Here is a 25367-nt window from a genome sequence, read left to right as displayed (position 1 = left end):
TCCATGTAGATGAATTAGTATGAACATAAAGCAATAAGATATTCGGAAATATGGAAGTCTAAGTATTTATAGAGTTCATGACCCTTTCATTGGGTGGTTTGATTGATTATCTAAATCTAACACACTGTTTTACATTCACTTTTTTTCAACATGTATTTATTTATTTTGGCTTGTTTTTTAATCATTTTTTTAATTGGTTTTGCGCACAGCACGGGATACCCCAAGTGAGCAAACATTATTTAAAAAAAAAAAAAAAATGAATACAAAAATTGTTAAATTTTAAATAAATAATGCAATTTGTATGGGTGATGAAATGTCATTTGTTGAAACTGCATTAACCTGTATTTCTTATAAAAATGTTTTACAGCAATAAATTCGTTGTAAGAGCTAAGAGTCATTTGTTTTAAATTATTGTTACTTTTACTCTAAATAATGATAGGTTTTCTGATACTCTTTTTTGGTCAAATTTATAAAAAATGTATTAAAAATGTGTTTTTTAGGTTCCCCTAACAAAAAAACTCAGTTGGTAATTACGCAGTATTGAGTGTCACCGACAATATATTGAACTGAAAGTATTCTGATATTTTTTTAATGATACTAATTATCCGTTTCATTTTAACGTTTGTATGAACTGATTGTTTTCTTTTTTGAATCCAACTCATTAATCCATTATTGTAATTTGTTATCTTATTTGCATCGAATTAAGTATATTACGTAAAAATAAAATTCCTGGTGAACAGATAAATTAATCTGCTACTACCATATATTGTAATATTATTATTAATTGTAGCATTAGCGCAGTAATATGTGTGTATCGTCGTTTATCTTCGTCCAATAGTATTCAGTGGGCAGGGCCAATACGATTTCATTGCGAAAAATAATAATCGTGAAAAAAACTCGTCGAGTGAAGCGAGAGTTACCTTTGAAACTTATCTCTCGCCTTACGGTTTCCCGCCCGAAGCTTCAAACGAAAATCTGTCTTATATTTTCCAATCGCGTCCGATTCCTAGCCGCTCGGAAAACGTTCACCTGTCGCATTCTTTCACGACCTTTCAGGGGTGACGTGAAAGGGAAAGAGAGATGTCTGTAAGGGTTGTTTCAGAGCTGGCGCGGTAGGGTGTATCGCGAGAGAGACGCGAGGTGGTTATTCAGTTGCTCGACGGATGTCGAGGCGTTAGCACGGGCCGGTGGTTCTGTCGTCACGCATTTCGCGCGCGGAAGATTGTTTCGTCAACTTGTAAATACGAGGAATAGAAAAAGCTTTCATGTGCTCGAGTTTACATTACTTTTGTGTTTTTGATTTGTTTTTATTCATTGAATCGCTTAATTTCGTGGTTTAAAGGATTGTCGGAGAGGACATTAAATTTGGACAATGTATTTTAGTTTGGAGGTTTTAGTTTCGTGAAGTTCTGATCTTCTGGTCTACCATGGACTTCCAGAGCGCCTTGGAAACCTTCGCTGAAGCTTGGGTTGCAGCCAAGACCAATCCTGATGGAACTGATACCGCTCAGGTAATAAACGATAATAAATATCGGTATTTCTTTCTGATTTACTATAATTTTATAACCAATATTTATTTTTTTATTGTTTTGAGTCGAAAATGACGTATATGTAAAACTGAACGTCATTTGATTGATATAATATAATATTGTTAAGTTTAAAACTATTATAAATATTACAGTTAAAAAGAGTTCTCAGAATCTATCGGCTTTGTTGATAAAATTAAATACAATTCTGTTAGTCAAATAAATAATTTATTTGCAAACAAAATATGATGTTGTAATTTTCAGAACGAATTTTAATTTTTTACATTTTCATATATTAAATTAAGGTTTTTAAATTAGTAAATAAAATGTGCAATAAAACCAGTTTTAATTTATAAAACTTAGTTGATCCTTATTCTGTTTTGCTTGTATCGAAATAGGTAACTAATTGATAAGACAGAACGTTTATTTTAAGTGACAGACAGTTTTAATAGTTCGTATTTATTAATTACATTAATAAACCAATAAAAAAATGTGGTTAATTTTATATTCATAAATTTGTACCTCCAAAAAGCTACAAGATTCTTTATATAATAGCGAGTTAATGCTTCCTGTGATTATAAAATATAATATTAAATTTATTACAGATAATTTTATTCTAATATTTTTAAGCAAACAACACTAGTTGGACTTATTATTTCATAAATAGGTACAATTACTTAACCCAAAAAATATTTTAACCAGGGAATTTCTGCATTTTTTTCTATAGATTCAAATAATTTTGAGATTTGAAACTAAACAAAATATACAAAAGGTTTTTTTTAAATCTTTTCTTTTAGTTTTAATCTAATTCAAAAATAACTTTAATTTTACTTTATGTCATGTTTACTGCAAATTTAATTATTAGCGGTATTCGTGGATAATCTATTTACTTTCATTGTTGATTTTGATATTTTAATTCCTTATGAAACATAACGACTAATTTATGAAGCAATGAAATATGAGAAAAAAATAGAACATAATAGTTTTTATTTGCCAAATTTATTGCTAAATTGCAACATGAAATCCAACAGGAAATTCGTTTGTTCAAGTAATAAAAAAACACTTTAAAAATGTTTTCAAACCCCTCGTAAGCTGTTTTCAGAATATTTTCATTACGTCTGAATACGTTCATCAAAAATATCCAACTAATGCAGTGTGATAAATGCATAGGTATAATGCAAAACAATTTATTAATAAGTAGTAAAAATAAGAATAATTTGAAGTATAATATTTACTATTGAATAAATCCCGCCGGCAAACAATGTTTGCTTCCGAATAGGTATAACGTAGAATACCTCTTTAATACTGAAAACACACCTCAAACTCAAATTCAAAAACATGCAATTACGTTTTTAAAACAAATATTTGGTTTATAAAAATTAAATAAAGGCCTTGTAATGAAAATGAGGATGGAACATTGAATTCCAATATCGCAATAACCATAAGGTTAATAATACAAATAAAATAAAACTTAGGGGTAGGCGAAGAGGATAGAACTAAACATTTTTTTTTTGCATACAGACCTCATTTCCTCTACATTCATTCTCCTTCTTCCAGTGTTTGTTAAATTTGGTCGTGGCTTATCTTCCTCGGTCTTCCTCGTTTTCTGCATCCACCAGCATACGCATCGTAAATACTTTTAGACGTTCTTTCGGCACCCATTCGTTCGACATGTCCAAACCGACGCAGAACTCCTTTCTTGATTTTGTTGATAATGCTTATCTCAGCTTTACATAATGCGCGGATCTTGTTAGGTAAAAAAGGTTTATTTTTAAAACGCATACTTTGGAACTTCGGAAGTATTTACGCAAAATAAAAATGTATGATCATCACGTTGTCCCTATGAAAACCACAATTCTACTTTCAAATATTATCATCACACATTCTAAAAAAAAATCATTTTCTCTTGTAGAAACATTTAAATTAATTTATGTATGCCTTTAGTTTTACTATTTTTAAAAATAAATTATGGTATCTTGTTTCAAAACGGCTCATATAAAAAAAAAAAACATTTTGTTGTTTTTATTCGATTGTGCGAAAATAGTTTGTGATAAATTATTTAAAAAGTAAATTCGTTAGTATTTTTATAATAATTTGATTTCCATTAATTAATAAATTAAGTCGCTAAAATTTATCATTGCAATAATCATTAGCCCTTTTGCAAGACTACCTATTACATCAGTAGATATTGCAATACAAATGTTATGTGATGTTTCAATCAATAATAATTGCCGGTGCGATTTTTAAAATCCTTATTATAATAGTTGAGTAAAATTTCACTACTTTAAAAAAAATGGACAACTGTAGTGTTTTACTAAAATGGTATTTTCTCTTGTATTAAATTATTTATCCACTTTTGTTCTATTTTATATAAATGTAAAAAAAAAAAATTTTTGTTTGTTTAAAGTTTGTCATTGTCAAATTAACACAGAAGGCTTACGATTGCTATGTATTTTTTTTTAAATTTCATTAAATGATATTTAAAATAGTTTTGAAAAACGGGCATAGAAAAAAAAAATCGGTTCAAAACTATCATAGACGAGTTTTTTTTAACTTATTAATATCATCGCCATATGTTTTGTGTTACTGAATCAATAAATAAAAAAATGAAGTCATAATTATTTATCACTTTATCAATCACTCAAGATCTTATCACCCCACGAACCAAATCACGGGCCTGATTTGGTTTTCACTCGGTTAGAAGAAAAATTTTACTTCGGATTATCACTTAAGCACTACTTGCTTATCGGGGATAAGATTATTATGCTGGGATTTTTAACAAATTTTATATCAGTGATATTCTTAATAAAGTTTTCAACTATTATCGCAATTACTCTGTTGCTATTTGAAAAAAAAAATAATTACTTTACGTCAGAGATAAATAATAATTAATCGTATCTAATGCTACATTTGCATCGCATAATTTTTGATCAATGAGTTAAACAAGAAAAAAACGTTTTTATCTCAAATCTGTCTTTTTTTATAGAAAATTAGATACACTGTTTTTATCAGTACCCACGAATTAAATTTAGATAATCATTGAGGATCAAAAATTGTAGAGATAGATCTATATTTTATTTTAAACGAGCTGAACCCGGCAAAACTTTGCTGTTACTAGATTTGCGCACATACTCGCATATATGTATATGAAATAAACACAATCGAAAGTTCGATATTATTTATTGTTTGTAGTTAAAATTAAATTTGTACACATTCATTATTATTTTTGTGTATCCGATTACATAAATTGTGAGGATATGCGGTGACAGGGAATTTTGTTAGATAGGTATTTGAACATTGTTTTCCTGTCACTGTCTTGAAGATGCCTCTCCGATGCTATGCAAAAGACAACTGCATTTTGGACTATTTATGCCTTACTAAAACAGACAAAATCAACGTTTTGGGGTCCCATTTTCCGCAGTGTAAAACTGAACCGATTTGGTAATTTTTTAAAAACTGAGTAAAAGAATGACATTTTCTGTATCGGTACGTTTTGTGTTTTTCCAAAAACAGTTATTATATTTTTGGACCGTGTGCCCGAAGCCGCAGATAAAACTGGTCGTTTTAATGGGTTGTTTGATGGTTATAGAACTAGTTCCGATAGAAAACTATTCATCAATAAAGCAAAACAATTGAGACACGCCGATGATAAATATTTATGCTGCGAAAAGGGTGAAAATACGGGAATACGGGAGGACACACATACAACACATAATTTGTCTCTTGATGGATTTGGAATAAAAAAAAGTATGTATTATACGAACATTACATAAGGAAGAATACGTTTTTAGTTAGACGACGGTTAGAACGCAGATAGTTACATAAAATAAATAGATTATCTTAAATGAAAAAGTATGGAGTAAACAATAAATTTATACGTGCAGTATCATATCTCTATAAGGAGAGTTTTGCGTGTGCAAGAGTTAATGGGGGATTCACATCTTGGTTTGCGATCTCAAAAGGCGTGAAACAGGGATGTGTAATGTCATTATGGTTGTTTAATCTATATACATGGACAACTGTATAGATAGAATGTATAGGTATTGGAGCAAAAATTTTAAATTTTTCAGTAAATTGCTTGTTGTGCGCTGACGATGCAGTTCTTCTAGCAAACAGTAAGGAGGATTTGCTACAAATAGTCTCTAGAATGTATGATATATGCCTGGAGACTGAATTGGTGATGAACGAAAGTAAGTCAAAATTGATGGTATTTGAAACGAGGAAAGAGGTTACCGATTGCATAATAAATGTAAACAACGAATGTCTCGATCAAGTAAAAGAATTTGGGTATCTAGAAAACATATTTCCAAGAAATGAAAGAGTAGAAAAAGATGTTGAAAGAAGAGTGAATGCGGCAACAAAATGAACGGCGCACTAAGCGCAGTAATTACCAATAAAAATATTTCAATCGCAGCTAAACTGGCAGTGCACAGCGGAGTTTTAGTCCCAACACTTATGTATGGAAGTGAAACATGGAACTGGCAGAAGAAGGATGAAAGCCAAGAGAACTCGGTCGAAATGGGATCTCTTAGACGAATGTGTGGGAAATCAATGTTACCGGGTGACCAATGATGAAATCAGGCGAGAATGTAAATCTGAGTCAGGTATAAATGATAAAATTAAGAAGGGGTCTCTAAGATGGTTTGGTCATGTAGAACGAATGGATGACAAAATAATGGTAAAACAGATATACATGGCCAGAATGAACGGTAGCGTGGGACGAGGACGATCACAGAAGACGTGGCATGATCAGATAAACCAAAATCTTATGTCTGGTCATGTCAAAAGCAGGCAGAACCGAAGGGCATGTATGACAAGATCTACAAATGTGTGAGAAGCTAGAAATGTCTGCCAGGATAGACGTATGTGGCGGTGCATTTTCTCTGATGGTAGTAGTTGCAGTAATTAATAGATAATTATCTTTACATTAAAAAAATTAATTAATTAAGGACACCTTAATGGTATAAAACTTAACGGTTTATTTTTAAATTCGTTTGAAGTTAATTTATCGACGATTTTAATGATATTTGATTTTGTTCAAATGGTGAGAAGACATAAATAATGTTTTGCATATTATTAAGACGCCAATCATTGTGATGAAGTTAATCCAACAGGTAAAAAAAAAAACATGAGTCAGAGAATAATGAGCTGTACTTAATCCCATGGCTTCCTCCGGCGGTAATAAAAAGGTTATTATTTGGTATTCGATTATTGCGTGTAGGTTTTAAAAAATATTATTTAATATAAAATGAATGATAAAACAGTAAAAAGGTACGCATTAAAAATTATCTAGTCACACGGGGCCTTAAAAAATAAAACCTAGGGATAGTATTGATGTCTTGTATAATATATTTCTTGGTAAAACTCTTTAGTTAATATTTTTATACAAAGCATCAATTAACCTTCTTGATTAAGTTTTACTGTTCCTTTTTATTGAATAACGAGAGCTTTCGTTGATTGCTATGTTGGCATATTCGCAACCGGTTGTAAATAATTATTCACAATATATTTTTTTATTTGTTTTATTTTATTTTTCTTTCTTTTACATTATACATACTATATAATCAGAAAAAGTTACACATTAAACATAATTAAAATTTTTTCAAATATAAAAATTTTAAAAAAAATATTTTTAAATTTAAAAATAAAGTTACATAGTTAACATAATACACTATTAAGACATAATACATACTTTATATTATGTTTATAATATAAGGCATAGTAGGATTCAAATAAAACATTATTATTATCATTATTTTTAATTTTTTTTACACCGGTAAACTAAACTTTAAAGTGAAGTTATCCAAAATGTTGAAAACTGAAAAGGGTTTTATTAATTAAAAATATAAAACATAACACGGGCTAACTTTTAAGCATACATAATTTTAAACTTAGATATAAACTATTCTTTACAAGATTAAAGAAATATTTAAATCGAGGTAATAAAAATTAGGGACAAACCGTTATTTAATTACACGCTTCTCTATGTGTGTTTTAAAAACATTGAGATCTAAATAATATTGAATAAAATAAAATATTTTTCTCTGGAAACACCTTTTTTAATGGCGGTCTCCGTTACTCATTTCAACAATTATTTGTCAATTTCTCTATCTAATTGAAAGCACCCATCTATCCGTATCAGACAAATAGTTCGATACGTTTCGAATCTAATTGAATTTTGTCTCTGTAAGGTTTTTACCTCTCGGTTCCAGGAATTTAGCGCTACAATGCCTTCGCAAATAAAGACGCAATCTCAACAGACCTGCTCCGAAGAAATTATATTTTTTGAAGTCGGACCTCATCAAAGTGCCTCAACATCTTCTTGTATTGTCAACGTCCCGAGGTATTTATTACATGTATTGTGAGCCGTACGCAACGCAATACATTCACCTGCCTCCTCGAGTGATTTAATCGTTCAATTACATACCTTCCGATATACGAATATTCAGATAACGGAATGCGATTTCTAGATAATATACATAGCTAAATATCTAATACTTCCCTTTGTGCTCTTTTATCAAAGTCTGCGTACGTTTTTCGGATACAGACAGCGTCTTGATTATCTATTCCGGTTTGTACGTTATTTAGTTTCCACATGAATATTTTACGAAAATAGTAATGAAGGCGTTTGGAATCATAATTTTGCAAACTGAGGAAAAACAATTTTATTGTTTCTTAGAATAACCTTAAACTTAATTTACTTATACGAAACGACGCGTAATAATATTTTGAAATGTAACAATGTTATAGAAAAAACATACTTAGCATTATATGGAATGTTCTATCGTCATACGTTTTTGCAATTATGCCAATCGACCCGTTTTTTGTGAGCGATTAATAAAAAGTTTTACTTTGTCACCGTGTTTCTATAATTAAATCGTCCTTGCTAATAAATAATTATGGAAGGGCGACACCTGCCTTCGGCTAGATGTGTCCTGTCATATTGACCTTAAAAGGATGTTTTTTAAGCGGTATAAATTTGAATAATAACTGTCATCTTGAGGAATAAAAATGAATGCCAGAGATGTTAAAGTCGGCGATTAAGAATTCTTACTTAGTTGTTATACAAACATTTAATTTGTTTCTAGTTATGCGTATTTACAAATACGGAGACGAGTTTATATGAATTCGAAGCATTGACAAATGGGTCAGAAAAGACTTCTAAAATAGCTGCTGAAGTATTTGTACCGTGTACCCTGTTATCGATCAATCCTAAATGCCTTCCAAATTAAAAGTACCCTAAAGCTATAGTATTGTTTCAACACGGTGTATTTAGGAGCGAGCTAATGATAAATATAAAATAGAGCACACCTCGGGCCAAATCTTTCGTAGGAACGAGAAATATACAAACTCGTTATGTAATACTAATCGATCAATTATTGCTGTCCAAATATGCACTTTTATTGATTGCAGAATCATCGCAAATTTAATTACTTACTTATTTATTTCACAATACTTACATATTATTCAGCTTTTTTGTAGTTTACTTGGTCGATTCATTTTTTTATTGACTTTAAGAAAGTCATACATGAGCACAGACGTATTAATCTAAAATGCATTTCTATTCCGGTATGTACCAAAATGAACTACCAAAATGATTAGGTTAAATGATAATTTCAAAACATCCAAATAAAACATAATATATTTTTAAGTTCTCTCGTATCTTTTTGGTAATCAAATTATTTCGAGAGGTGCCGGACCATTTCTGTAGATTGATATTAGTTCTGATGAATTTGTCATCTCCGACAAAATGATGAGAAGTGTCTGAAAAGTGTACAATCATCGCCGATGTATAGGATTTCGGTGATTGTAATTGGAAATCTGGAGTCGGAGCCATTGTGCTACGGATTTGTATAGACAAGAAATGTTTATGCTAAGCGTGTAAGAACGCGGATATTTATTAAGCTCTGTACGTTCATACGGGACCATTAAGCCGGAACTCTGAGCCTAAACTCGTCCTTCGGAGATGTTATCTTGTCCTCTGTACGAGTAATAAAGTAATTTTTTGCATAAAGTCGATGGTATCAAAAATAATTCGGATTAGTTTATTTAATCTAGATTGTTCCGGCAACTGTCTCAGAATAGAAGAACGAATCGAGATGTTGCACTCGCCACTGGACTTTTTACGCCAATTTTATGTCCGAAAGAATGCACCTAATCGTCATTTTATTTCAATACACAGACCGAGCGATAAAATATGATTATGAACGAACGTGCTTTTTCCCCAATCGTCGATCGTTTTGGATAGCGGAATATTGTATCCGCTTGTGTCGAATTTGGACATTTTTTGCCTTCGCCACATTGCGACCGTCCTGCGGCTTGTTCGATCTGAAATAGATTTGTGTTTTGGACATCCATTCTGTCGGGTGATAATAATAATTACTTGTCGTGTTTTGTGAATAAACCACAATCCATTTTGGTGTCTCTGTACGAGGTCTTCGGCGAGCGAGCGAATAAAAAGTAGGTACGAACTTTACCTACCGGGCCGAGTGGAAGAGGCCTTACCAATTATTAAGAGAACCATCGACGTATGGAACGCGAAAGGTGTTTTTTTACGCGGTGGAACGGCGGTTATGTCGCGCAGTCTTGCGTGTAGGTACTTCGGCTATTGGAAAGCTTCTGTTAGCGCGTACGTGAAGAAATATCTCCTCTTTTTTCTTACGAATTTCAATCAGTCCAAGTATGCAGGTCTTATTCGGGGTTTTTTTCTTTGGATTAGTGCACGACGTCACAGTTGCGGCTGTGATTAAAAAAACATCTATATCGACTTTTCGAGAGTTTGCGTCCCATTATCGGAGTGACCGTTAACCACATCACAATCACGTATGTGATCTTGTCCATCGACAGCTCACATGTTCGCCTGCCGCCGAACGTCTTTAGATAGTGTCTAATGGGTGATGGCGGTACCCGCGCCCGCCCGCTCCGGCGACAGCGGACATCGGAAGAACCTCAGACTTATAGCAATACAAATACGCTAATTTGTTAGCTGTCGGTCGAAACGTTTAGTTTCTCTATCACATGCCTAGTCTATCTCGTTATGTTACTAAAAGTTACTAAACGTATTTCGAATGATTACCATAAGTTTATGTGTCAGTATATACGCCTCTTATTTACTTAAGCTAATTTTCCTTAGCCAATTTACGATCATTTGAGGGAGTCCTCTACTGCCCTGTTACAAAATTTCGGCTGCTAAAATGTTAATTGTCCCAACCGACTGATACCAGTTCCCGAATCGTCGTTGGATGCTGTCGACATAACCGGGAGCCATGTACACGCCCATCACACAAATGGAATACTAACTCCATCTGAAACAAGCGACGCGTCTGGCACCGCGCGCAATAATCCAACCGAGGTGGCTCGCCACATACCCAGCCGAGGGCTTTCTTCAGTTACTTTTGCCAAAGTGCAAGGAGGATAACCGGAGGAGTAGCTTGGCTCAGATTGATCCCTTCATAACCGATCTCCTCCCGGAGGGTATAAAAAAGATGAAAGATAAATTACGGGAACAAGGATCACCTGTGTAGTGATAAACTCCAGATAATGATAAACAAAATTAGAGGACGCTGAACCTTTTCAAGTGGGCACCTATGTATATGCGCGAAATCCACATTAATTTGCACTGAAAGCGCTCGAATCTTCAAACATTTAAACTCGTTTCATTAATCATTTTTTTATTACTGCATCACTATAGCTATGGGCTAAACAAAGCTGGTTTTTAATTTGGATAGTGGAATATATATTTTATTATAGAATACTGCAATGTTTTTATATTCTTACCATTTTTGGTAGAAATAATGGCAGCAATATTTTCGCGAATCTCTTCGTTTTCAGCGACATGCATTATTTACTTGCAAGTCATACAATTATCACGGCGACATTTTTAATTATGTTTTTTTTTTCATAATGAATATTATACAAATAATTATAAACATCCGAATCAATTTTAAATTATTTATTTAATCAGACTAGGTACTCATTAGTAATTAGAATAAATTATGACAAGACGTTTCATTGGCTGTAGTGTTCCTTTACCGTTGAAAGCTCGTTGATGTGGAGTCCGATAATAGACGCGGTGGGTTGTTTTCGAATTCGAGCTATCAATATTTGATTGACAAAAGAAGTTCCCGTGTCCATCGGGAGACAAGGTCGGTGACCCTGTGGGGTTTGGAGTAGAGGAGACTCCTGCGGCGGGGTCCAGTAGCCAGTAGCCAGAAGCCAGTAACCAGTAACCGAGTAACCAGGCCACATTGCGCCGCGTCCCGCTGCCCAAAAACTAGCCATAAATTACTGCGAGCCGCATGGGCCAGGCCTTTATACTGTTTTCCAGCTATCAGCGCATCAATCATGGCGGTGGATCAGCCCTGTTTGTGTGCATTGCAAATTTTTGACATTTCTTCACGTGCAGACAATGGGAGCGGCCAGAACCAGCTCATACAACCACCCGACGACACTATGACATGCGCATATCAAAAGCTTTCGGATTACGTATTTTTATCTTCCTTTTTGAAACTGGTTTTCTAGTGCAGAAAAGCGCGGGCTCTTTCACATTTAGAATACAAATATTTATCTTTTTGGGTATTTCGTCATTTGTATTCGATAAGTTTTTCTTTAATTTCTGAATGTGGGTATATATTTTGTTAAATTGTTGTTTTAATATGTTACTTTTCATATTTTTTATCCCTTTTATTTCTATATTACATTTATATATTTGGTTTCTTTTTTTGTTCAACATATTCGTGTTTATTTGAAAAAATACTTCTTTTTTCAATTCTTTATTTTGCACATTCTGATTTAATCATTTTTATGATTTAAAAGCACGGTTTTGAAGGAATTAGCTGTGTTATAATATGTAGGATAAATTTTTTTTTTTCGTTTTAATCACATTTGAAATATTTATCTATGATAAATAAGTATTGGTTAAAAAACAAACGGCACTGCGTATCACGTACATAAATAAATAAATAAATTCAATGTTTGGAAATTTACTTTGCTTTGATTTTGAGCTTGAATGAAATGTTATGTTCATGAAATGAAATAGTTAATATTCGATTTCAGGGGTTATTTTACGACATTTTATTTTGTATGCCTATTTTAAAGTGGTCGTATTTATTTATTTTTTTTTATAAGGTTGATTTCTTATTTGTAAGTAAGACTATCAAATTAAGCCGGTTAAAAAAATGTGTATATACATCAGTATACTCGTATGTGTATCGTATTATGAAGCAATGATTTTTTAAAGTTTTGTGATTTTGTAATTACACCGCGTGTTACGAGTTACGACATAAATTCACTTTGGTAGGTTCTGCTGGTGGGTTGGCTTCTTGTAATTCTGAAATCTATCACAACGCTCTGTCATTTGTTTAATTGGAAGGACTAGGGACATGGTTCAAAACAGTTCGTTTTTATTAAAGTCATGTTTATTTTTCATACAAATTCGAGAAACTTCGCCGTACTATTGAATGTTATAATTTTTACCACGCATAAGAAAACATTTTTGATATCCAATTTTCCAATCGATTGTTTTTCCATATATATTTCTAAACATTTTCTAGCATGTTTCGGATTGAAAATTTGTGATTAAACGAATTCAAGGAATATCTTACATTTTACTGATCGACTCCTTTTGTTATAAATTGATCTTTAATAATATCGAGAGATATGTCGGTAAAAACATTATTAACGAGCATCCAACCGAAGTTTAATTTTAATTTTAAGAAAATGAAGGCATAATTATTTATTAATTACACGAAATATCGTCGTTATTTCTGTTAAAATCTCGCGGTGATGGGGCGACGTATTGCTCGGTAGCAAGAAGAATTCCGGTAGCCCTCGGCACTTTTAAGGATCAACATCTGGACCGCGGAAGCGTCGAGTAAATCGAATACCTGAACAAAAAGATCATTAAAAATTAATCAAATATAAAAGAGCCGGTGACACTATCACGCCCTTTTGAAGTTGTATTTATTGTATGCAACTACTTGCTTCAAGGGATGATCGTTATCTTACTGACTGTTTTTTGGCACGCACTGTCTTCATAAATTATACTGGATTATTGTTTAAAGTTGATACAAGGCATCGAGTAAAAGTGGTTCGACCTTTAATTTATTATAAACTTGAAAAATTTGAAAAGCTTAGGCGGTATTTAACCATTTCCTTGTAAATCCAGATTAACAAAGTGTAAGTTTAAATTAGCTACGCGATTTAAATGATATTTGCAAACAAACTATTTCACCTTTGAAATAATGCTAAATCAATCATTCGGCTAATATATCAAGATATTCGTCTGGCAACAGATCCGCAAAACGTCCTGCCTGTAAAAATCCATACATTTGTTGTCAAAAACCACGCATCTTTTAAAATCCACATTGCCACACACAACTCAGCCATTCCTCAGTTATTACGTCAAATTTTGTTTTCATATATTTTAGATACATCGCAGTATTTCATATGTTATTAAAAATTAGTATCAATCATTAAGGTTACTTTGTATGGCGTTTAGGTTACTTTATCTATAGTATATCTTTCTTGGCCCGCTTTAGTTTTAACAGTTATAATTTTTCTGTTTTAGTATTTTCTCTTTGGCTTTTCCAATTACTTAATATCAAATATAATAATGGTCATCGTTTTTTTAAGTTTAGTTTTTTTTAGTCAAATGTGTCAGTATGCATTAGAAAGGAACAAACTTCAGCAGGAATTAATGTTATAAGTTGATTACGGACCGTTGTAAACTGTCAAAACTCGAAATACAACACGGCCAGGTTACGAAATCGTGTATAGATAATTATTATTTTTACAAGCTCTAATCGATTTTAATTGTATTTTGTTGATAGGATACCAACCTAATTTAACATAAATTTTGGATTCTCACAGAATTATTTGGATTATTTATTTATTATGGATAACTTATATAGCGCCATTTTCGTAATAAAATACCTGAAGGGCGCTTAACATTATAAATGGTTTTCACGGCTATAAAAATTTGAGCAGAGCTGTCATAGCAATAACGCGAGCGATTCCATTTTTGAATGTGATTTAAACATAGGAAATGCAGAGGATTTACATTTTTTTGCAATAATCAGAAATTGTTAAATCGATTTTTACACTTAAATGCTTTTTAGCAAAACATGATATAAGTTAATCAGGTTTTACAAGAAGATGATGAAATACCCCTTTAGAGTCTATGAAACTATGAAACGTTCAATTACATAAACGTTTTCTTTATTTACTTTCATGTTACCATTATTGTTTATGTTGTGATTATTATTTTTATTAGCGTTTGTCGGGATCGTATAGTTATAATACGGACCACACATAGAGAATACTTCAAAACTAAGTCATAATCATTATCATTTCTTTATTCGCACCTAATGGTGCATAGGGCACTTCATTGGTATATCAATATTTTTTTGAATGAAGTAAAGATGATTATCAGTCTTGCCTATTGGGTGCCAGTCTAGGGCCCCGATTACATTGGAAAATTAAGAGAAATGTCTTCGACCGTCTATAAAGTAAAATAGAAATTTATTTACCGATATGTGTATATTTTTATGAAAATTAAAAGTATCTTCATCGGTAATCTGTAATTGAACATGTTTAGAAAAAAAATGCATGAATATACAATTTTTCATACTGAAAACATAATTTTACTTTGTAGATTAATTGAACGTAGTTATGTAGAAAGCGTCAGGCTACAATTTTGAAAAAATGAGATAGTGGTGTTATCAGCTGATGTAAAGTCAAGTCTATGTTCTGCTGAAAACAATCAGGCCGCTTTAATACAAAAAAAAATGGAAAAATCACAATGTGAAAATTGTATTGGTTACAGAAATGGCAAGTCTCAATTTGCAGAAAACACCCACAGCACTAGGAAAATCTTACTGTATGGATGCTGATGGGATGAGTGATGCATTCAGAAATCTAGTCATCTTAATTAAATGAAATTAGATAAATGCGTAACAAGATGAATTTCAAATATTAATTCATTTAAAAACACGCGTTATAAAAAAAGTATTTTAATACACAATCTCATCTCATCCATTTAAAGTTTGAATGAGGTATCATTCAATATTGGATCTGGTTGTTTTCAGAAAAATGGAAATATTAAGTAGTGTAATCAGGTAGACTTTAAAAAATTACCGAAATTCTTTTAACACAAAACTAAATAATTTTATTATAACAATTTGTTAACAATTAAGTAGTTCCCTTATATAAATAAAAAAAATCATTTTCAATAGATAATGACACAGTATACACCACAGTTTTACTAGGACTGGCTGTTTTCTGCAAAATGCAAAACTTAGGTTGTATGGTCAGCAAGACTCTAATAATCATTAAAACTGATCAAATACACCATGTATTTATTTGAAATTAAAATATTTAAAAAACTAAATGACGCATTATTTATCAGTAGTCAAAATAATTATTCCGAATGTTGTGTAGATTTGATAACTCACTCTTTTCACAAAAGTGGTATTATCAAAGTTTCACTTTTCTATGGTTTGATTTCTTTAGTATAAATACGTTCAATTGAAAATAACTGTTAGTTTTCCATTGAAATATGGGTCCAGGGACTACAAAATATTGTAGTCATTTTTTTAATAAACATTTCATGTTAACCAGGTCAGGAATCGAACCTGAGACTTCTTGCGTGATAGGCAAACAAACTGACCATTAAACCACGGGCAATGGGAACAAAGGGATCGATTTATTAACGATTAATGCTTTAATTTGTAGATTTATTTAAATATGTAAAAGCGTTGAATTTTTAATTAACTTAAAAGTTTCAATATTAATTGAACTACCGTTTATTTTATGAATGTGCAAAATTTTAGAAGCGGCGCATCATCCCATCGTCTTTTTCCCGAAGAATCTAAAAAGACGAGTTTCCTTTCGAGACATCTTAAATGAACCGATCTTGATATGATGCGTAGATGCACTTTCTATTAGGTACTTTAGACATGGCTCATTTTAATTAGTGAGTAGTTACTTCAAAATTTACAACTATGTAGTTTTATTGCCATGTTACATTTATACATATAAAAGGCGACTATAATTCTGGTAGTTCACAATTTATAGCCATCAGACGTATTCAGATTATTTATCTATGAATTTTCATTAAAACTTATGTAAAAATCATCCAATTAGTTTACTCCTGCTCACGATATTTTCAACTCTTAAAATTTAAATAATATTAATTCAAATACGTACATTTGAGTAATAAAACTTTTTTTTTTATTTTAAAAATTTATTTATTAACTCTTACGGATTCATTTTTCATTCATTTAAAAAAAATATATTTACATTTTTTATTCATACTCTGTTGTTCAAAATAATATTTTTTACGTCTTTTGAAAAGTTTGTCTGAGTCTTTTGTTTAGTTTTGTCTGGTAGTTTATTGTATAATTTCAGTCCCTCGTTTATTTGTCTCGACTGTCCTTGTCTTGTTTTAGAAAGTTGTTTATGATATTTTTCTGATATTCTCGTTTTATGTCAATGTTTGCTACAATTTTTTACAAGTTTTAGTTCTTCGTCTACAATAACATTAGTGGCTAATTTATAGATAAATTTTTATGATCCTAGTTGAAAGAGTTCAGTTAAATTTAATTGTTTAGTTTGATTAAAAAGTTCTCTAGTTGATGTTAGATAGGGAATGTCATATACTAACTTCAATATTTTATTATGTTGTCTTTGTAGTCTGTTTTTGTCCTTATGATATCCTGTTCCCCATAGTAGTTCCATATAACATATTTTAGTTTTTACTCAGGCTTCATACATTAGATTTTTTCCATTTTTGAATCAAAATTTTTGATTATTAAAAAAAGACTCGATAATGTCGCCAATTTGCTAATTAAATTGCTGATATGAATTTTCCATTTAAATTGTCAAGCTATTGTTAGTCCTAAATATTTTACATGTTCAATTTCAGTTAATCGTTCATCATTTATGTGAGCATCTATTTTATGTAATTTTTTTCTAGATTCAAAATGGATTCATAAAATTAAATAATTTTCACCTGTTTTGATTATAAACATTCAAACGAAACTTAAATTCACGCAATTGTTATTACTTTATGCTTAAATTAATTTTATTAAAATTCTTTTATTTCCATAATTATATAAAATCACGATTTAAAATCTCTGCTTGCACTTGTATATAACATGGAAATTTGTTTAGTCTCCCATCAGGCTGACGATGTTGGTCACGAGAAAACCCGGTCACTGATAAAAATTTATAAATAAAAAAGAAATAAAACTATTTACGTATTTTTATTATTATAACTCTTGGTAAATAATTCCTTTGCGCGCGATGGTGTAACATCGTGTTACCGCTAATAAAAGTTGGAATATTTGAAAGTTTAGACATAAAAAAAACATATAGACATACTGTTTAACAATTCATTTTCCATAATTTATTCAAATAAACGTATAATTTAGTCCTGGTTTAGCAAAATAAATTAAAAATCATAAATACTCCGATTATATTACGCGCGTGCGTCCCCCATCACTGTCATTAACCGAATGAATCTGTTTTACATAACATCCGCCACAGAACAGCGTCTCTGTCTTCTTTATTGTGAGTTCTATCTTCGCGCTCTCTCTTATACAGATGTGTTGCTGAATTAGCAGACATTAATTCTTCGCGTAATTTTTGCATTGTCATCCAGCATATTTAAACAAATTTTACTTTCCAAATCCGGTGTAAAAATGTCTATTTAAGGATTACGAAAAATGCGATTTCATAATTTAAAAAAATAAGATAGATATATTAAGTCTTGTATCCTATGTCGACTATTGTGACATTACAGCCACACAAGAATCAATAATGTTTTGTTACTGTTGATATCCCTAAATAAATCAAATAAATATATTAATATTATTAATCACCAACTATAGTAAAAATCCGTTTCACTTATGTTTTACTAATTGAATGCTTGATAAATGAACAAGCAAATAACGTTTGTTTTTATTGATTTGATTCATAAAAAACCACTTAAATGCCAAAGGTAATTGTACCTAACTATGATGTTATTATTATCTGTAACTCTGTGATGAAAATATATATATATACGTGTGGAATTGAATATTATTTTAAGTATATAGGTTTTTGTTGAAACTACCTCATAAAATAGATAATAAAAAATACTAAACTACACAATGTGATTTAAAAAAATGTAGAAAGGTTATTCTAACAGTATTGAAAAAAAACGTTTCTTGAATTAGTTTCAATGTGATTACTAGGTACTGTTAAATTTGAACCCACTTTATAGATTATACCTATATTATGTTTTATTTATAATATATCTTATATTTATTATATATCTCATTAGCTGATCCCACAATCATCATAATGTCATATAATTTGTATGAGATAGGTATTTATATTATTTCTTTTAATATTTACTTGCTAAAAACAGACATAATTTAAAAATAAACGTGTTTTTATAAAAAAATAAAAATAACTAAAAATTTTCACAATTATTATTTTGACAAGTTTGTTGAAAGATATAACTTTTAGCACTAAATCCGCCAAAGTACGTGTGTTTTTGTGCTTGATAAGCAAAACATCACTAAAAATGCTGTTGAGGATAATTGATTGGCAAGATACAAAAATCTGAAGTTATTAGTACCATTTTGGGGAATTGTTATGTGCGCGGGAGTAATTTTTAAATATTTTTCGATTTCCCATTCACATCCCGTCCTGCTAGCTGGTCCTGCCGATGTCCTTAATTCCCCATCGGTATATGTGGAGGAATTTTCATCGTAAGTAAACGCTGGTCGTGTCCATCATTAATTCGGCAATCGCTCATACATATATACACACATAATGCACCCTATAGATAGGTACTCACCAATCTGGTCCTGCGGGGAATGCGGACTACCGAACACCGACTACACACATCCTAACTACATACATACTTTCTCGCCTTCAGAACAACGCAACTGACAAATTCCAGTAAGTCAATAAAACAAAAATCCTGAAAACGCAAAGGTGGAGATTAGTCTACCTCGTGGTCAAATTGGTTCGTACGTTCTTCTAAGAGCTGAAACATTTATTGAAATGGTTGTTTTTTACTGCAGTATTTCATTGTCCCTGGACTGGTGCGTGACGCATAGGACTGATGATTTTACCTCCAAGTACAGGTAACTCTTTTACGACAAGGTAGATTAGGTTCCTATAAAACACCGCGTTATACAAGACTCGTAGCCAGTACAAAAACAGAGTTCTTATAAAAAAAAAATTTTTTTGTTGGTTATAGAAAATTCTTAAAAAAATATCTCGTATGTTCAAATAGTAAAAATAACTTTTTTGTTTATGTTCTAATACCAAGGACTAGTTTCTTTCGTATTAAAAATTGGTTTCCCGCATACGAGTATTAATATTCTTCAATATATTTTTCTGGATAAGCCCGGCATGTTTATGGTCATATGACGCAGATTTGACTTCTTTTTTTTTCACAACAACCTTTGTTTACCACAAAATCTAGGTGTTGTAAATTTTCAAAGCTTTCTGTTTAGTAATACAATGGTTTTAATAGTTGCGTTGTTTCGCTAATTTTTTTTAGGTTTTTGCAATGTGTAGGCGCTTTTTTTCTTTTTACGATGCGATCTAAAACTTTATTTAAAACTAGCGGACCCGACAGACGTTGTCCTGCCTAAACGTTGGCTTGCTTGCAATTACCTTGGAATTCATTGATAAGTAGGTACCTAGGTACTTGTTTATGGTTGAATTCCAAAACATAAAATAATTCATTTTCAAAAATAGAATTCTTTTAGCATTTGTCAAACTCAGCTCTTCTCACCAACAGGGGTGCATTTTATTCATGAATTCAGAATTCCATGAATGCAATTCTCAAAAATGTATTGAATGTCAGTTAATATTATTTTAGTTTTACCGAAAATCCAGTTAAAATAAATAAATGGGAACACATTATAAGGTAAGAATCTGATCCATAAAAAGCGATTGTTATTTGTAAACATTCAAACTTTTTTTAAACACAAAAAAACAACATTATTTATTTTTGTTTGTATATGCATTCTCGTCGAATGCAACCCTGGTAGGTCGATGAAAAAATGTTTATGATTCTAACTTTTTATAGATTCGATTGAAATTTTAATATTTTCGAACACGCGCAGCGCAAAGATCTACATTTCGATTAAAACCGCACGTAAATTGGTTTAACCGTTTAGGGGTTCAGTGAAATCACACGTACAGAAGAATTATATATATAAAGATACGTTTTAGTATTCATAATGCAATAGTTAACCAGAAAATTTATCTGCTTTAGGTAGATAAATAATAGGTTCTTTATTGCCATATTATTGATATTTTAATAATATTTTGGGATCCAATCAATTTTAGTATTATATCGATAGTAACTTAACAGGTAGGTTCCCACATTTACAAAAAAGAATACGATGTCATTTGACCAGTTTTTGGAAAAATAAACAGTCACTTAGTGGAATTAGGCACGTTAATGTAAGTATTACACAGCTTATTTTTCAAGTGGAACATTTTATTTTAATGTCAGCACCGTAGAAAATTGTTCGTTACATCGAATGTCTCCTAACTGCTGTTTTCGGCCATACCACAAATAATACGTTTTATTAGCAAAAAACTTATTTCTAATGCGATACGTGGTTTGATGACAATTACCAAATCGAAATGAAATTTGCAGTATTTCATAATTAGTGCAAAATTTATAATTTTTCAATGCGGTTTGGTTATTTTTGGGCCAAATTTAATCGTTGAACTATTTTACGTATCATTCGCAAAACAATATTTTGAATAAACATACCCATATTTTTTTCATTAAATATCAATAAGATACAAAATACATACAACAATAACTAAAAAAACCCGTAAATGGATGTAAAACCAATTACATCAATTTATAAATCAATTTTAATATTATTACAAAACGAAATGAACCTGGATATAAGAAAGCCCAAAGTACCGAGATATTTTTTTTCTTATAAAGAGGTTTCTTTTTTCTTTTTTTTCCCCATTTTTTTTAGCACGTGCACAAGATGACGCTGCAGCCGCATTTGCAAACAAAATGCTCTTTTATTGAGGCCACGGTTTCGGCTCTCTCTTATATAGAGGTCATTCCAGATGGAACGACTCTCTTGTACAGAGTTTTCCCCGCTCTCTTTCCCAGAGGTTTTCGGGGGATGAATAACTGATCTTAAGCTAACTCTCTTTTAAAGAGGTTTCTTTTATATCCAGGTTCGACTATACCAATACATTTTTTGAATTACACGAAATTGTTTAAAAATTATACAAAAAAATGATGTTTTAAATGTTAACATACGTTGTGTCCATTTTTTTACAAATTTATAAATGAGAACCAAAAGAACAACCAAATGGTAAAGGTTATACGTCATTCGAAAGAAAATTTTCTGTTTTACATTATATATTTTTTTTTACGTTAGAAATATTATTTTATTTGATTACAAGCCTTCAAAATAAAATACCAAATATATAAAAGTGAACATTTTTGACACCTCCATCTGTTCGCGTTCAATCGACGAAATGTAACTGTTAAAATTGCTCGCTATATTTTCACAGTGTACGATGAAGATGTATAGATATTAATGAAGAAAAATGTGTTATCGTTTAATTTGTTGTATTTTTTTGTTGCTGGGTTGTTCTCTTCATTTGGAAAAAAAACTAACAAAACTCATTAAAACCCAATACATAAAAACTGCATGTAAAATAAACCTAAGAAAACCAATTAAATGTAAAGAAATATCTCTGAAAGAAAAAGTAATATCAAACCATTATATTATTGCTCACAAAAACATTTATGAATAAAAAAAAAACAAAATTTTTGAAGGTTAAGAAATATGTGTTAAATAACTTATAAATGAAATATTTGTACATTTTTATATGTTTAAAGGTGCCTGATTTCAAGTTTCAAAATAAAAATTTTAAAAATATGTATTTCAGAAACAAAAATATAAATAAAACTTTGGTTGGTTTCATTTTATTTTTTTGCGGTTTGATTTTCAATGTCTTATTTTGAAATTACAATGCAACTCTATTATAATACTTTTAATCTACGTTTCGTTATTAAACAAATGCGTTTAAAAAAACACATTCAATATTCCGTGTCGGTACCATTTTTTGAAGATTGCAAGATATTGTGCATGTATCAATAATAAGCCAGTTTTAATAAAATGCTGCTTACTCATTTTTTACTGAAAGTTTCTTGAACCAATGTACTTAACGCATCTTCGGTAGTCAGAATTTATAGCTGCAGGGGCTGTAAAGTAGCTATTAATATGTAAATCCGATTTCGTAAAACAGGACAAGTTATTTGGAGGGAAAACGATAATGCTCTCATTAAAATCATCAAAATTATTTAAACAACGTTAACGACAATCGTGTCATTATTGGACATCAATACGGACATTAAACGAATAACGCCATTTTTTTTATAAGCGTAAAAATAGTTACATTATCTTCGACAAACAACAGTTTTATACGTGTTTACATTTTTTTAAATTTATTTACTAAACTTTCAATATACTATAATTTATTTAAATTAGAATAGGTAATTCGGAGTTACGTCTTTAAATGTACTTAGGGACAATGCTTTTGTTACTATTGTTAAGTTGATCACATTCCTACAAATTATACCCATACATTTTAAACTTTTTTTAATGTTTCAATTTTATACCGCACATAATTATATTATTCACTAAAATATGAATAAACAGTTCAATTGTGCCAACTTACCTGTTTTAAAATGATATTGATTTGGGTCAACAATGATTTAGGTGGGGTAACGAAGATTGTGTTCTAACCTTAAAACCGGGATTATCTTGTAACTTTCTCACCCCGGTGCCGATACCTGTGCAGGAAGGTTTTATGACGGTAACCCAGTCCACACCGACCGTCAGTTGAAGGGGTATCTATATATCCACCCTCTGTACTCCTTCATACGAGAGGAGGGTTATGTGGTCGGAGATAAGCTCGGATTAAGCTGGACCTTTACAATCTTCGTGAAACAGATCGTGAATAACAGAAAATGACACGACGACATTTTAAAAATTACTTCATAATTATTATTTCGACGGACAAGAAAGAATGACATTCAATGTACAAAATGTATGGGGTAATTCGTTTATTTAGTCTAGAGCATTTTATTGCTTACGAGTATGTAAATCACAATGCGTTATTATAACGCATTCTTTTCGTTTCCTTTTTGCACCTAATAATGCATAGGGCACTGCATTGGTACACCAATATAGGTACATACATAAATGTAATCATTATATGTATGTGTGTATGTGAGTGCTTATTCTTATTATTATTCTTAGAGGTGGGGGTCAGTGCTTTTTAAGCTCTCGACGTCACTGTGACCTGTGAATATCTATTGTGACAGATCCCTGTAAATAATGAGTACTTACATATATATATATATTGTTTTTTATCATATTTTTTTTACGTTAGCGTTCTTAATAATCTTAACAATTTTACATCGATCGATAAGGTGGTTGATAGGTTTCCTCATTAAGGTTTTAAAAAAAAAACGATATTTTTTGATAACCATTGTTCAATAAGTCCACTTATTTTCACTACACACTCTCGAATACACACAATACTCACACACCCATACACATATACACACACCCTCACACACCCTAAATATATATACTCACCCTCACTAACATGTACAATAATAAAACGGATGCACTAAACTTTTTGTGACTAAAACTAGTACTTAGAGTAAATATTATTATGTTATAATAAAAGGTATACCCATAATGTAATTGAGACACATTTAATGTATATATTTCTACCGACATATTATAGGCACTGTATAAATTCCATAATGTGTTTTGTTTTTATGAGAAAAAAAAAATCTGATCTTTCCGGCTGTTAATTTTTATCTGTTATTCATTGTTTATGTAACTGTAAATAATATTATTAAGTTAGTATAAATATAATTTTCACCAACAAGCTACAGAAAGTGGCTTGGTGGAATTTTAGTTTTAGTAAAAATTTAACAAGTGAATTTTTTTTTAAATTGTAAAAATGTATAATTATACAATTAAAATAAAATAAAAATTTGCAGGTACCAGTCCAGAGACTATGACATATTCTAGTGTGAGAACACCCTTTTAAAAAAATATTTCATTTCAACCATGTCGGGAATAGAACCGAGACCTCTTGCATGGCAGGCAAACGCTTTAACCATTACACTACAAGGGCGACTCATAGAAATACAATAATTTGGTTTGTTTTTTTTATTTATTTAATGAAATAATAATGACGAAACGGTGTTTGTAAAAATACCGTTAATCCGCTATGCAACAATTTTATTTATTTATTTATTGCGAGCGCCCTAGATTGTCTGTACTTCATTATTCTGATGAACGACTCAAGCATCTCTATCTGTTCACTCTAGGGTTGGCTATTGTGGAATTTGCCTGTCAGTATATCGCACTTTTAGGACGAAAACGATTCAACTAAAAAATTCAATTTTTTGGGAAATTTTAAAAGAAGAATGTAAATTGTGACACCTTCGTATTCTTTAGTCGATTGTTTCGTATTTTTTGAAGTAAGAACTAAATTTTGAGTTTAAAATTATACCGAAGGTTTTTACCCGTGAATCTCGGAAAAAAAGCGTTGTAAAAATAAATTATTTTATTTTATACACGTTTATTTAACGAGTCATTATTAGATTGAAAAAAACAAACCAAAACACTTCGTTAAATAAGGTAAAGTAATTTTTTTGCAAACCATTTTCAGTTGACTCCATCATTATATTGTGGCGATTAATATTTTATGCGTGTCGAAACCTTTTCTCTTTCTTATTTCAAACAGTTAAAA

General features: G+C 31.0%; 1 protein-coding gene across 2 annotated transcripts in view; it reads left to right on the top strand.

The window, feature by feature from the left end:
- Positions 1–1166: 1166 nt before the first annotated feature.
- dve (SATB1_N and homeodomain domain-containing protein dve) overlaps positions 1167–25367 on the top strand; it is a 201252-nt gene continuing 177051 nt past the window's right edge. For both annotated transcript variants that reach the window (XM_088239792.1, XM_088239793.1), the window contains exon 1: positions 1167–1511. In XM_088239792.1, coding sequence (XP_088095918.1) covers positions 1428–1511 — 84 coding nt within the window. In that variant the 5' untranslated portion in view covers positions 1167–1427. The remainder of the gene's footprint in view (positions 1512–25367) is intronic.

Source organism: Micrasema longulum, unplaced genomic scaffold (genome assembly GCF_059751315.1).
Source record: "Micrasema longulum isolate JH-2025_06_02 unplaced genomic scaffold, ASM5975131v1 h1tg002264l, whole genome shotgun sequence".
Classification (NCBI taxonomy): Eukaryota; Metazoa; Arthropoda; class Insecta; order Trichoptera; family Brachycentridae; genus Micrasema; species Micrasema longulum.
The sequence above is the reverse complement of the archived record's forward strand: the minus strand, read 5'-3'. Positions and strand labels throughout refer to the sequence as shown.